The sequence below is a fragment of the Ruditapes philippinarum genome, unplaced genomic scaffold (assembly GCF_026571515.1).
Source record: "Ruditapes philippinarum isolate M1 unplaced genomic scaffold, ASM2657151v2 ctg1064_1_1_1_1, whole genome shotgun sequence".
NCBI classification, from domain to species: domain Eukaryota; kingdom Metazoa; phylum Mollusca; class Bivalvia; order Venerida; family Veneridae; genus Ruditapes; species Ruditapes philippinarum.
Window position 1 is genome coordinate 361,331 of NW_026854044.1, and position 15,371 is coordinate 376,701.

At 33.8% G+C, this 15,371-nt stretch overlaps 3 protein-coding genes and 1 pseudogene across 3 annotated transcripts; 2 read left to right on the plus strand and 2 right to left on the minus strand.

The window, feature by feature from the left end:
• Nucleotides 1-822: 822 nt before the first annotated feature.
• LOC132738758 (angiopoietin-related protein 4-like) lies at nucleotides 823-3,376 on the minus strand. The gene is made up of 4 exons (XM_060726349.1): nucleotides 3,338-3,376; nucleotides 2,477-2,573; nucleotides 1,944-2,099; nucleotides 823-1,067 (listed from the first exon to the last, which is right to left on the minus strand). Exons 1-4 carry the CDS (start codon nucleotides 3,374-3,376, stop codon nucleotides 823-825), a joined length of 537 nt encoding a protein of 178 aa, XP_060582332.1.
• A 296-nt stretch (nucleotides 3,377-3,672) lies between these two features.
• Nucleotides 3,673-3,966, plus strand: LOC132738759 (jerky protein homolog). Its single transcript, XM_060726350.1, has one exon. The coding sequence runs from the start codon at nucleotides 3,673-3,675 to the stop codon at nucleotides 3,964-3,966; it is 294 nt and encodes a 97-aa protein (XP_060582333.1).
• Nucleotides 3,967-4,164: 198 nt separating this feature from the next.
• LOC132738761 (tigger transposable element-derived protein 6-like) lies at nucleotides 4,165-6,037 on the plus strand (annotated as a pseudogene).
• Nucleotides 6,038-8,028: 1,991 nt separating this feature from the next.
• LOC132738762 (uncharacterized) lies at nucleotides 8,029-13,654 on the minus strand. Its single transcript, XM_060726351.1, has 2 exons — nucleotides 13,289-13,654; nucleotides 8,029-8,177 (listed from the first exon to the last, which is right to left on the minus strand). Exons 1-2 carry the CDS (start codon nucleotides 13,602-13,604, stop codon nucleotides 8,029-8,031), a joined length of 465 nt encoding a protein of 154 aa, XP_060582334.1. The 5' UTR covers nucleotides 13,605-13,654.
• Between the last annotated feature and the right edge of the window lie 1,717 nt (nucleotides 13,655-15,371).

The following is a 15,371-nucleotide window of genomic DNA, read 5'->3' on the forward strand; positions in this document are numbered from 1 at the left end:
TTATTAAGATATTTCTCACCTTGGTAGAATTTTACTTCATTAAATACGGCCTTTATTATGGCGCAATGACATTATGCAATTATATCAAGTATCCATATAAGAATGGTTCGGGCGCTTACTATTGATTGACTGTAGTCAATTCCCCGCGGATATCTAGTTTGGGTGATAGCAAAACAAAAGATAACCCCCAAACCCGCGCATCAGGTGAAGGATCCACTAGTGTAAAGTTGTAATATCGTATATAGTGCACGGCTATAGTTAGTGCTTTAACCCTGCTTTACACGCATGTGTAATGAAACAATTTGTAATAAATGCCTTGCTTCGAGGTAAAGAATTAAAACGTGACTCCTCCCGAAAGCCAGCGTCGTACTATTGATTCACATCCTCGCCAATTGCAACAAAAATCAAACATACAATAAACTCAAACAACAAAAACAACGACAACAACAACAACAACAAAAAAAGAAAATAACACACACACTTACGCACACGCGCGCGCACACACACACACACACACACACGCGCGCGCACACGTACACACACACACACACATACACAACCCTTTCCGTCTTGGCAAGCAAGTTTCACAAATAAAGTATAAACTGCTAAATACATTAATAAAACATGTTAACAGATCTAAAAGGACGATAAGCATAATAGAATCGACAAAAAGAAATAAGATAAGCCGCAATAAGATATAGGGAAATCTCTTTCACTATCACAAGCTACAATAAACAAACATTTGTGTCATTTAGAAAATATCAGTAGGTAATAATGTAATTGATCTAGAACTGCAAGTGTTTGTCTTTGTCATGGCCTTGTTTATTGTTCTCTTCTAACCATCATTCTCGTAGATCTTAGTCGTATTTCGTCGTGTCCAGGTAGACGGCCATTACCGTTCAAGCTGAAGAATTTGTGCTCACACTTGGAAACTGGATACCACCATCCCGCTTTCAGATCATCCACATTTGTATCATTCACACACATATGAAGATGATCATAATCTATTCGGAATGGAACCAAGTTCAAGGAATTAAACAAGTCGTCGTTTGTTATTCTATTGCGTTCTGAAAATGTACATAACTATTTTCCATCAATAAATTATTAAAAAGTCGTTAAAGCGTCTTTGAATTGAACTCATGAAATCCAAAAATGTACTCTGTTTTAAAAAGCGTTGAAACGTTTTTAAATTTAAACTTAGCTGTACAGACACGTTTTTTTAATTTTAAAAACCTTACTTTAATGACTTCTCCTCTGTGCACTGTAATATACAGATTGTAATTTAATTGCTAAATCATGTTAACAATAGTTATACAACAATGATGGTAGTTATGGTCAACTTAAGTAAACTTACTTAGTAATTATCCTTTAATTCATTGTACATTGCTGAACTATAACGCTCTCTTTTACTCTATGTATATTGTACTTCTTTCAGTTGTACAGAGAAGTTTAGTTTGTAGCAAACAATTATTTAATTACATTTTGATCTTGAACTTATAACAAACACATAGGCTTTTAATTTCTGACACGCTTTCTATTTTTACTGTCCTGCTAAAGTTTACAGAAAAGTTACACATTGCCATGCATTAGCCAATTACTTTACCATCTTTTGCCTTAGTTACTTTTTACCTTCAGTGCTGCTTTGCTGCGGTGATAAACATTTAACATGCTCTAGACTCAGTTCTGTTATGTTATTATACACATTTTCGCACTTTCTAAAGAGAAAATATTCATTTCTGTGGTAAAATGTGTCTGTAAAACATTTCCTTAAATATTCAAGTAATACAAGTATACCCGCAAGAGGAAAAATTATATTGGCCAAAACATTCTGCAAACCCTATTGCCCTATGACATACACCTAAATTTTTTAGCTGACATACAATTCAGAGGTAATTATCAAATAATTGTGTACACAATGTCAATATATTTAACAAAAGATTTACCTGCTTTCATTGGCGGTTTCGACGCAGAGAATGTGTATGTATCTCCAAGAAGTTTAAATTCTCCATATACCTCGTTTCCAGAGACACCAGAGGTTGTTACCGCTTCCCACCTTAAATCGCTCGGAAGATTTGTAATTTCTTGAATATACTTTAATCCTATAAAAAGAACAAGTATTTTAATCTATTAAAAACACAAATGATTATAATATTTTTTGCAAATTAGTGGATTAGGATGCAGTGTAACGTTACAGTCTCTAAATACAGTTTATTACATGATATAAAAACATGTACAAGATACGAAATATAAAAAGCAAATTAATATGCTCTCTCTCTCTCTCTCCCTCTGAAAGACATACGAACACGCACGCACACATATTTACGCACACACGCACACGCACGCACGAACACACTTACACAAATCAACCATTTGCTCGAAACAGTGACTTGATCAAAAAGTAGGAGATAACCCGGCAGCAATTAACAGTATGTTATTATGTGTTTAAGCATTCTGACAATTTAAATTATTATAATACCTAACCAGAATTCATCAGCTACGTCACCAAACCCATTCGTATATGCAGATAAATTCCTGTTAAACTCTAACGATCCTATGATTCGGTTCTGGAATACCTTTAACAAAAATATATATTAAAATTTCAGTAATAAATTCTTTAAAAAGGGGGAGCAAATAAAAAAAGTGAACACAACTTATTACTGTGTGGTCTGTGTGAGCATACCTATTATCGTGAGGCTTCAACTAATTATCTTGAGGCCTTAATATATAATTTTGTGACATCATCTTGAGGTCATAACCTACTATCTTGAGGCCACGACTTTTTTAAGCGTTTAACAAATGTTAGTATCACACTGGCCATAGATTTTTACAGTAGCACCGGGTTAACGCTGCGACAATGGAGCGTAAGAAATAGAAGCGGAATACACGGGGAACTTTTAAATAGCTATTGTACCTCTTTCTTCTGTTTTGTATGGTCAAACCGAGTCTGCAATTCTCTTGTATTTTTTTTTGTGATTAATGCTTCCGAGAGATCTCTTTGTTTCCAGATTTTTTCTCTATTTCTTCTTGAATATACTTGGATTGTCAATTTATCAAATCACTTGCCTTTACACATGTGAATTTGAATCCCGTTAGAGATATGCAGTCAATCTTGCCCATGCGACCACGTGTATTAAGCGGTCATTTGTACTAAACGACCATTTTGAAATCCTCCCGTCGATAATCCCTATATAATTGCGTTGTGCTCAACGACTTTTGTCTTACGCGACCAGCGGCCATTCAAAGGCGGCAAATTTATTGATCTTTTTTGCTTTAAGCGACCGTAAAATAATAATATATCACAAATTGTCACTAATTTGTATAATAAAGGTCGACATACAATAGGTGCGAACGTCTGTAAACAAGTGCTAATTGCCATCCGCTTAAAAACTGTAACGTAATAACCATGCATTATCGACTAATTAAAACCGCCTTCAATGACCGCATGCAGCCAATCACGATTAAGCTTTCTATTTACGGTTAGCGTGAAGGACCGCCTTTTTTTCCTCTGCTCTGTGTAATTTAAAACCTTGTGTAGACTTTCATGTCAGCATATTCTATTTACATCTTAACATACTGTCGGTGTTGTACAAATTAATAATACGTCGTATAAAAATTGGATTATTTTGTGAACAGAGATAAATAGCTAACATTTGGATTATTTACTGTAAAATAATGTCGAAACGTAAAGTGCTGACTTTGGACGAACGCGTCCGTGTATTGGAACTGTCAAAAAATAAAAGTGCTCGAAAAATAGCCGATGAACTAGGTGTTGGGAAAACACAAATACAAAACATTCTGAAAAGAAAGGCGGAAGTATTGGAGGATGTGGAAAATAACGTTTCTGGGCACCGAAAACGTCTGAGACACACATCTGGAAATGAGGACATAAATGACCTTGTGTTCAAATGGTTTACAGATGTAACCGCCAGAAGAATGCCTGTGTCTGGTCCGCTTCTGCAGGCATAACTCTAAGATTTGCTCAAGAGTTGGGTGTTGAAACATTCAAAGCATCAACTGGGTGGTTAGCGTCTTTCCTTAAGAGAAATAATATTGTGTTAGGGACTATGTCTGGTGAAGGGGAGATGTTGACAATGATGTTGTGAATGACTGGAAGTCAAGCTACCAAATATCTGTGCTGGATACCATCCAAAAGACATATTCAACATGGACGAAACAGGGTTATTCTACAGAGATACAACCAGGAAGTCCTACCATTTGAAAGGTAAAACAAAAAATATATCTACTAAGCAATTATTTTAGCAGGTCTAAAATTATTATCTTAGAAAAAGAAGAAAAAAAAATTATCAAACTTTATCTATACCACACTCCTCCCAACTTTATATATCTAAAATAAGAGTTAAAATGTCTCGGACACTGATAATGTATTTGAAAAAAGCTAAACCATTATTCAACCTACATAGATGAAATTTTTCCATCCATATTTAAATCTTAAAAGTTCTACATAACTAAATCTGCGATTAAATCAAATGCACAACACTGATCATTTTTACCTATTTTTCACACTAAATTTAAAAAAGTTATAAAATCAAATTCCAATCACATGTAAAAAATTTTATTGCTGTATGTCTTTATGTATTAATTATTAATTGCAGGAGATGAGCTAGTCGGTGGGAAGCGCTCTAAAGAGAGAATAACGGTAGCATTGTGTGCTTCCATGTCTGGTGAAAAGCTTAAGCCTCTAGTGATAGGCAAGTCCGCCAAAACCGAGATGTTTCAGCAGGATAAAACCAGAAAGACTCCCAGTTACATATAGAAACAATAAGAAGGCATGGATGACTTCCGAGCTCATGATAGACTGGCTAAAATCGGTTGATCGTCAGATGAAAAGGTCAGGTCGTCACATTCTCATGTTCTTGGATAATGCTCCAGCTCATCCCAAGGTGACTTTAGACAATATCAAGTTAGTATTTCTTCCTGCTAATACTACGTCTGTTGCTCAGCCCATGGACCAAGGGATTATTCAAACCCTCAAACTGAAATACCGTAGTCGTCAGCTTAAATACATTCTAAGTCAAATGGAACATAGTGATAAAGTAGGTTCCACAATTCTTAGGGAGATATCAATTCTTGACGCAATCTACTGGATAAACGGGTCGTGGAAAGAAGTTGAAGCTTCTACTATTCAGAAGTGTTTCGCAAAATGTGGTTTCACTCAATTCAATGTGCAGGTAGATAATATTGACTGTGATGATAAAAGTGATAATGATGATGATGATGATGAGGTGCCACTTGCAGTTCTAAGACTGAGCAATGAGTTGTTTGGATGTACATTTAGTGACTTAGTGGACATTGATAAAGCAGTTCCAACATTTGACTTAAACACTGTTAACTGTGATAGGAATGCACGGGATATGATAAAAGAAATCAGAGACAGTAATAATGATGATGATGATGATGACAATGATGATATTCAAGAGACAGGTGCTATTATTAGTATGAGTGATGCAAATGAGATGTTGTATAAATTGAAAGAATTAGCATTGAGCAAAGGTCAAGACAAATGGCTCGAAAGCATAATGACTTTACAGGACAGTTTTGTGAGTTGTAGAGCTGAGGTTGATACAAAGCAATCAAAGATTAGTGACTTTTTCAAGTAAAGAGATGGTTACCATGAACTGTATTAAAAGTTAGAAATAAAGGATAGTGCTACATTAATCACAATTCCAATGTAGCAAATGTAATTTTTGTAGAAAAAAGTTATTATTGTAGCTTTATTGCTTGATGTTGTTGACTCATTAAAACAGATTATTAAATAAAGTAATAAATTTATTAATTCATATCATATCTTTTATATGTAAATGTCTTAATTTTCAAAGAATGTTGGAATATATGATGAAATAAAAATATTAAACTTTTAAACTGTTTCATTTCCTGGTTATGTTTTATTGATATTAGTTCATGCTATGACCCGTGAAAAATTGGTTGGAAAACCTAGTTTTGCATTAAGAGACCGTTTTATTAAGAGACCACTTTTGACCTCACCCCTGAGCGGTCTCTTAATACAAGATTGACTGTGTATATTATTATTCTTGAAGATATATCACGATTTCACAATGATAAATGACTAAAGACGGGTTTTCTTAACTTTTTCTTTTTAATCAAAACTGTCAGGAACCTGTTTCAAAGACACATATTCTTTCAAGATATTGTTGTTCTTTGATTCTGTTGTTTGTTTGTTTTTTATCTTTTTTTCTTTATTCTTTTGGATGTATGTGTGTGCGTCAACATATAAGGTAAATGATAAAGATGACTTGAAGGTATTACCATCCTAATGCATTACCTCCGCTTTGAAGAGTATTCAAATAGGCTAGAACTACTGTGAACTACATTGAAAATGAGGGCCGTGAGTTCAATCCCAAGAAGGGTCAACTTTTTTCTTTCTTTTTTTCTTTTAACATTATTTATGTATCTCTCGTGTCCCATTTGGAAAGAAAAAAGTGTTTAATTTTAATTTTTTAATTTATATAGGTATTTATTGGCTAAAATATGTTAAATCTTGTAATAAATATGGTACCTGATATTTTCAAAGTGTAATAAAGTCAAAACTAGACGGTAAAAGTATTTCATATTTTACAAGATCAACCAATATACTTCTTTAAAAATTTAAGGAAACTTTGAAAACAGGACTCATTTGGGTAAACTTTTAAGCATTTTTTTTAATTAGGCTCCCTAAGTAGGAAAATGGTCAGACACTTGGTAAAGATGAGTGGGGTAGGGTAACATTTTGATACAGATTTCATAAATTTTAAGTAGAAACCATAATTTTGCTTATGTGGATTGTTAGCTGAATGGTACTATTTGTTTCTGACCAAACATTAATGGGAAAACATTTTTCATTAGAAAGTTATTATCGATTATTTAAAGGTTCCTCATTTCTAACAAAAGGTCCTCATAACATCCTAGCTTGAGTTCAGAAAAGTGGCCATAACTTTATTTTCGTACGGTAAACTTTGTTTAAATTTTGCATGCAGGTGTACTTTAAGGTATATATCTGACCTATAATGTCAATTCTTTTGTTCCTTATAGTGCCCATTAAGGTGGTACTACCTTAAAGCATGGTCACTTATACATCCGATCTGATATCCATAATAAAAACATTTTTACATTATCTATCACAATGATGTAATTATGATGAACAATATCAACAGGAAAGGTAGCTTTCAATGAACGCAACCCCAACAACAACACAGGACCAGCGGCAAGGAGCCCAGCAGAACCTCAAACAAACACTGGACACCGCACAAGGCAAATTACGTACATCATAATCTCTTCAAACCATGTTGCCATGCGGCGCTAAATGTATAATAATACATTAATTAAAACAAGATTTTTTTTATCTTTTTTTCAAGCATTGTTTTTTCACATGAATATGAAATATGATTATTATTATAAAAAATTGTTATTTGTTATTATTTTTTTATTTTAAAATGCTTAATTATGTGTTTAATTCTGTAAAAAAAAGATAAATGAACATTTTATAAGTTTATTACTTTGTTCATGTCTCAGCTGAAGATGAAACGACCAGTTTCTTTGTCTAAGTCGTAACCTGAATACAATACGTCGCGGCCTCAAGATCAAAAGTTATAGACACGATATAATATACCAAGACCACGAGATATAAGGTTATACCTTGTGGTTTCAAGATAAGTTCTGCCCACATGATAACATCTTGAGTTTCAATATATTAAGTCGTGGACAAAAGATAATAAGTCCTGGTCACAAGGTATCAATGTCTGGCTACAAGAGAATATCTGGAGGGACGGAGTCATTAATTGTGGCCAAATGATAACACAAATAGTGCAAAAGTCACCTCTATGCCATCAGTTTTATTTCTGTGTTAGTAATATCTAGGCCTCATGCCCAAAATACAACAATACAATCAAACAATAGAGTGATAAATTGCAAAAACATTTGTAGCTAAATGATATGGATTGAACTATAACACGATTATGCATCGTATTTAACGCTCCTATCTATAACTCTTTTAAGCCCAGATTACATCTAACGTTAACATACCGTCCATCCACCTCCATCTGTTGTCATGTCACAAAACACACTGATCCATCCCGAGCTTTTCGGTTTTATCTCATAAACGCCACTTTTTGCAAGTCTGTTTTTCTCCAAAATGTCCTTGCAATCGATGCTGATATCTAAAACTGTAAGAATGTTGCTAAATAGTCAGGGTATTAACCATTTATCAAGGGGCAGGACGTGAAGTGGTTGCACACTTGGTTCAAGCGAGCGAATTGGTTGCAAACTTGACAAAATGGCGAACACGGCGTGTTTTTTTGAAACGGGTGAACGAATTTTTGCCAGGCAAGTGGGTTTCTTAGTTATTTTGAAGTTCATTAGTGTGTCTATTCCATAATGCAATATATATGCCACACTCGATTAAAGGTTTCAGCATCCTAGATTCTGTTTTGACAAAGTTATTGAAGATATAAACTGATCATGTAGATATTTTGAAATTTGACAAGTGACTGTTCTGGTCGGGTTTTCGCCTTATTTATTCGAATCTGTAAGTTTTGAACTGCATTTAACAATAACAAAATATGTTTCTGTCAATGCTGTACAAATGGTTTAGTTCGCAAGTCCGAAGATAACGTTCAGTACACAAAAATTTCTTGTTCAAGCACATTTTGGTTGCAGACTTATACTTCAAGCATTTTTGGTTGCAAACTTATTCTTATTCAATTGAAATCCTTAGTAAATCTTTGCAAAAGGAGTGTAGAAGATTATATTTATTAATCTATTTTCAATGGCAATTACATGTATTGACATTTATGTACTGTTACTTGTTTTTGTCATACATGTTATTTATACTTTCTTCTTTTACAACAATGATGCACTTTATGTTTCAAATTGCATGGTTCTCAATTCAATACTATAATAATTAGTAAAAACATGCTCACAAAATAATAGCATATAGAAAAATATTTATTGATAATTCAATTCTAAAATATGTCATCATATGTAAAATGCAAATGAAAACTGCATACAAAACAAACGTATGTGAGAGTACTGTTGTATGTAAGTAAATTATTTTCATCATAAACATAAGGACATGTGCACATATACGATGTTACTCGGTAAAATTTCCAAAATTTATCAAAACCACAAGAAATGTTAATTTGTTTGTTTCGTATGTAAAGATGCAGCAGTTGCTTTAGACATAAAGTATCTAAATGTACTTAAAATATTTTTACAAACCAAAAGTTAAAATAACATGCTTGTTTACAATATTTCGGATTTCATGTACATCATATGTCAATTGGTATTCTGAAGATGGTTTTGATTATTAGATCATAATATAAATGATATACGATTGGTTATTTACATTGCCTGATACGTGAAAAAACTACTTAAAGTCATTGTTCGAGTTAGGGAATTTGAAAGATGTTTCGATTAGTCAATAATAATTAAGGAACAATTTAAAGAAACATGTGAATAATGCCCTTGTGTCAATGTTAATATAGTTTTTATCTACTATACAATCAAATTTATGTCAGATCTCGAAAAAGAACAACAATGAAAGCTGTTTGTTGCTATTTTTTCTTCTTTCCCCTGTACCTGTTAGTCATGCCAAGATTAAAAAAGTCCTAAGACTTTGTAAAAAGCAAAGAAGTATATCGAGGAGAAAAATGATGAAGATAAACACAACTGAACTTCAGTTTAGCATATTGTGTTATATATCTATTTGAAAGACCCTGTGTTAGGATATATCTGCACGCATGCACAATTTCTATGTATAACTCTCATAAGATGAACGGGTATAATTGCCTCAATATTGCTAATTATTTAAAAAAAAAAGATTTGTTATTCCTCGCTGAAACTATGCATGCCACATTATTGACACAATAGTTTGCAACCAAAAATGCTTGAAGTATAGGTCTGCACCTAAAATGTGCTTGAACAAGATATTTTTGTGTATTGAACGTTATCTTCGGATTTGCGAACTAAACTATTTGTACAGCAATGACAGAAAAATAGTTTGTTATTGTTAAATGCAGTTCAAAACTTACAAATTCGAATACATTAGGAGAAAAACCGACCAGAACAGTCACTTGTCAAATTTCAAAATATCTACATGATCAGTTTATATCTTCAATAACTTTGTCAAAACAGAATTTAGGATGCTGAAACCTTTAACCGAGTGTGGCATATATATTGCATTATGGAATAGACACACTAATGAACTTCAAAATAACTAAGAAACCCACTTGCCTGGCAAAAATTCGTTCACCCGTTTCAAAAAAACACGCCGTGTTCGCCATTTTGTCAAGTTTGCAACCAATTCGCTCGCTTGAACCAAGTGTGCAACCACTTCACGTCCTGCCCCTTGTTTATTAGGTCCCCTTTAAAGAAGTGGGGATATATTGCTTTGCATTTGCCTGTCCGTCGGACCGTCGGTCTGTCGGTCCATAGACCAAATAGTTTCCGAGTGATAACTAAAGAACGCTTAGGCCTAGGAATTTCAAACTAGGTATGATGATTGTTCATGACCATCAGATGACCTGTATTGATTTCGGGGTCAAAGTGTCAGAGATCAAGGTCACATTGACCTTGTAGGTATAAGCGATTTCCTATCAATAAGTAAAGAAGGCTTAGGCCTAGGAACTTCAAACTTGGTGTGATGATTGTTCATGACCAGCAGATGACCCCTATTGATTTAAGGATCAATCGGTCGGAGATCAAGGTCACATTGATCTTGTAGGTAATAGCGGTTTCCGATCAATAAGTAAAGAAGGCTTAGGCCTGGGAACTTCAAACTTGGTATGATGATTGTTCATGATTAGTAAATGACTAATATTGATTTAGGGTCAATGGGTCAAAGGTCAAGGTCACATTGACATTGTAGGTAAAAAACGTTTCAGATCAATAACTAAAGAAGGCTTAGGCCTAGGAACTTCAAACTTGTTATGATAATTGTTCATGACCAGAAGATGACCCCAATCGATTTTGAGGTCAATGGGTCAAAGGTCAAGGTCACATTGACCTTATAGGTAAAGATGGTTTCCGATCAATAACTAAAGAATGTTTAAGCCTAGGAAATTCAAACTTAGTATGATGATTGTTCATAAGTAGTAGATGACCCCTATAGATTTTGTGCTCAAGGGGTCAAAGGTCAAGGTCACACTGCCCTTGTATGTAAAAACGGTTTCCAATCAATAACTTAAGAATGCTTAGGCCTTGGAACTTCAAACTTGGTTTGGTGATTGTTCATGACCAGCAAATGAGCCCTATTTATTTTTTTGGTCGATGGGTTAAAGGTCAAGGTTACATTGACCTTGTAGGTAAAAACGGTTTCCGATCTATAACTTGAAAACCCATGGGCTGTTGGTCCTCAAATTTGGTAGGTGCATTGGATTTGGTCAGTAGATGACATCTATTGATTTTGGGGTCAAGGGGTCAAAGATCAAGCTTGCATTGACCTTGTAGGTAAAAACGGTTTTCGATCAATAACCTGACAAGCTATGGGCTGTTGGCCCTCAAATTTTGTAGGTGTATGGTCGTGGCCAGTAGATGACCCCTATTGATTTTGGGGTCAGGGGATCAAAGGTCAAGGTTGCATTGACCTTGTATTTCAAATGTGTTTTCTATCAATATCTGGACAACCCATTGACCTTCAAGCTTTGCAGATGCATTGCTTTTGGTCAGAAGATGACCTCAATGGATTTTGGCGTTAAGGGGTCTGAGGTCAAGATCACATTGACCTTATAGGTAACAACGCTTTCTGATCAATATCCCAACTCATTGGCCCTTTACCTTTTAACTTCGCAGTTGCATTGGTCTTGGCCAGTAGATAACCCCTATCGATTTAAAGGTCAAAGGTCAATGTCATATTGACCTTATATGTAAAGACTGTTGTTGACCAATAAAATAGAGAAATAAAGAATCCCTAAAGAAAGCCCAACACGATAAAATTGAAAATGTTGCAGGCTCGGTTTGATTGAGCCTGTTCATGGACGGTACTGGAAAGTGCAAGTTAACGCCCCCTAGCACCGGCTTAAGCAGAATTCAACATTTGACAGAAAATGGTGAAATTTTGAATTAAGAAACATCCGCAGATTTGTTCATACGGCGGTTATCAAGGAACCTTTAATGTGACACAGCAGTGCCATTTCATGAAAAGCGGCGTATGGTCCCCAAGTAAAAGAATGCTTGTGCCCTAAACGAGAAAACAATGGGCGGAACTAAATATAATGGAATTTTTAAAGGGGATCTGAGGCTATGAAGCCTGCATATCACAGATATGACGTCAAAAGACAAATTTAAAAAGCAGGCAGCATATCTTAAGGGTGTTTATACAGTATTCAAGTAGGAATACTGGAACCACTCAAGTTGAAAAGGGCCAAATAGAAGAAACTTAAAGTACCACATAACATGCATACACAACAATAATGTCGTGCTGAACGATCTTCAAGGATCGAAAATATAACATCATTGATTCAATGTACGGGGAGACATTTTACAGCCGCCATACGGCTAAAATAACACGGATGTGACAATGAAATAGAGAAATACAGAATCTCTAATAACTCAACAACTCAAGTTGTCTTAGTTGATATTTTTTATTAAACTAAAAATTCTTTTGGTATACACATTTCAAGGTCTTATGTGATATAACAACTTGGCTGTCATTAATGAGGCCTACGTGATTCATAAATTTTATGCATATATTATTTGGTAAAATTTGTAATAACTTTGTCATAAAATTGCTGCACACAAGCTTTGCGGTCACAATTACCTAGTCATGACCAGTAATTAACCCTTATTGTTATTTTGGTCACTAGGTCAAAAGTCAGTCATAACCTGATCACATGATTAATCGGCTTCCGATAGGGGGCATACATGTTTTACAAACATATCTTGTTAATGCATGCCTGTAATGTTCCATGTAAGTTTCAAGTAAGTAAACAAAAGGACGTGCCAAATTACGTATAAGATTTACAGATATAACACAAATTAGCGGTTTTATCCTTTTCTAGATTTAGAATTTGTTGAGTTTAGGATTGATATTACAAGAAGCAATTTTTTAACAAATTTTACATGAAACTTGTCTGATGTTGTGAAACACCAGTTGGAAAAAAAGATGACACATAATCTTTACTAGACTTGACAAGCTAATTGAATGCTTAACAAAACTAATAATTTCTCAAAAAAAAAAAATAAATAAATAATGATAATATATGTAATTGGCAAGGACAGGATAGTTTGAAAGAAAAAAAGATATTAATTTAATTGAAAATAAAAACACATCACTTACCTTTGCTAGAAAATTGTAGTGATCCTGACAGTCTTGTAATCGCTTGCCACTCGACTACTTCACATCCAATGCACTTGAAATTATCTGGGTGATACACAACCGTAAGACATTTGTTATGTTCATAACACATTTTGCTGCATGCCAAAGAGTCAGGAACGTCGTCGCGGATGAAGGTAAAATTAGTTGAGCGACACGTGGATCTATATGAACTATCTTCAAAGCGAAACTTTGTCCAGTTGATTTTAGTTGTCGATATAAAAGTTACCAAAGTTATCCATAAAAATATTCCAATGATAAACAATTGAATATGTCTCATTTTCGGAACGCTTTTTAACTGACATGCAGTTTTGTGCGACGTTATGTGGAATTGTGAGTCTGTAAAGCAATACGAAATAATACAAATGCCTGAATGTGACGTTACGTACATATATAAGAGTAACAGGAGAACCTGTTTCTTATGTTATTATTTATTTAGAAGGACTGGTTGCATTTTGAAATTCTCCTTTCAAAGAATTTGCTACTTTGCTACTTCGTAAAAAGATTTAAGAAAATATATCATATTGTATCACACTTTTAAAAATTCATATGTTCAAGCGGCTTGCGTTTAGAGATGAAAGAGTGACAAAGCGAGTCATTCTGGTAAAGTATGTACAGGCTTTTTGCACGTTATACAAAGGGTATTACTAGTAACATAAAAATATGACGAAATTCGATTGTATATTACCTATAATTATTTCTTTCCGTTACATTATATCCAAAAAAGAAAAGAAAAAACAGAATCCTTTAAAACGGCAAAACTGAATATGTTGCAGGCTCTCTTTAATTGAGCCTGACCATGGACGAACGTGAAATTGCAAGCTGCCGTCCTCGTTAGCACCGGCTGAAGGAGAATTTATCATTTTAACATAAAAATGGTGAAAATTTAAATTTAGAAGCATCCGTAGATCTGTTTATACCTTGGTTTTCATGATTCCAACTTAGGCCAAACATGCGCCAAACGTGCAGCTGAAAAGAACCACCGACATCAAGTAAGCTAGCTGGTTTGTTATTATTAGTGTCCTGTTTTCTCTACAACAGAAACACCTCCTTTCTTCTTTTGCTTTTTGTCAATTTGTATTTAGTGTTTTGCAAGGATATCAAAACTCTAATATGTTTCCTGTTTGCTACCTTAACGGTACTACATATTCAGTATTATGTTCTTTTGTTGTTAAACAAGAAACATGTTTAACGTTTATTCATACATTATTCTCTTTCGAAAGAAGTTGAAATGTTTTTGTTGCTGAGGCTTTAAGTGCCTTTAATTTCTATAATTGCTATGCGTTTCAATTTCAAAATATTTATATTTATGTTCTCTAGAGATATTCTGCTATAACCTGACTGAATAAGATATTTAGATATCTGACCACTTTAATTTTTTTAAATACGAATCAAGTCAACATTGTCCCCATGAACACAGTGACCACTCCGATTTTGAAAACTGACTTGTTCGTGAATAGTTGTGCTCATATATCATATCATATCAAACAATCGAAATTAAGCCTATCCTACTGTGACTAGTCTATATGTCATCAATTGTCGCCGATAAAATTTGGAAATCATCTTTTATCCAGAAAATACTATATATCGGAAAACACCTATAAATAAAACATTCTGCGTTTCTAAAATTTGTAACAGATAATATTCACTTTGTATTTTGTGATCAAACAGTAACACAATTCATATAATTGCTTTCTGAAGGTTTTTTTTTTTTAATTTTTGTATATATAATAAGGTTTTGGTCATTGCATGGCGAGATTCTTTCAAATGTCTGCCATTTGTTTTATTTTATTCTTTTTTTATAAATCGTTTTCTATATAATTCTGCCAATTTTGTTTAAGACAACAATTTCAACAAGTAAATTATATTTCGAAAATGTTAAGCAGACAGAAGTTTTATGAAAATATTTGAAGAATGTCATTTTTGTTTTTGTATATTTGTGACACATCGTTTGTCTAAATTGTTCTAATTTTCATATTAAGAACGATTGACACAGTTTATTACAATAATAATTTGCATTATTTGTAAAAAAAGTATAAATAAATTG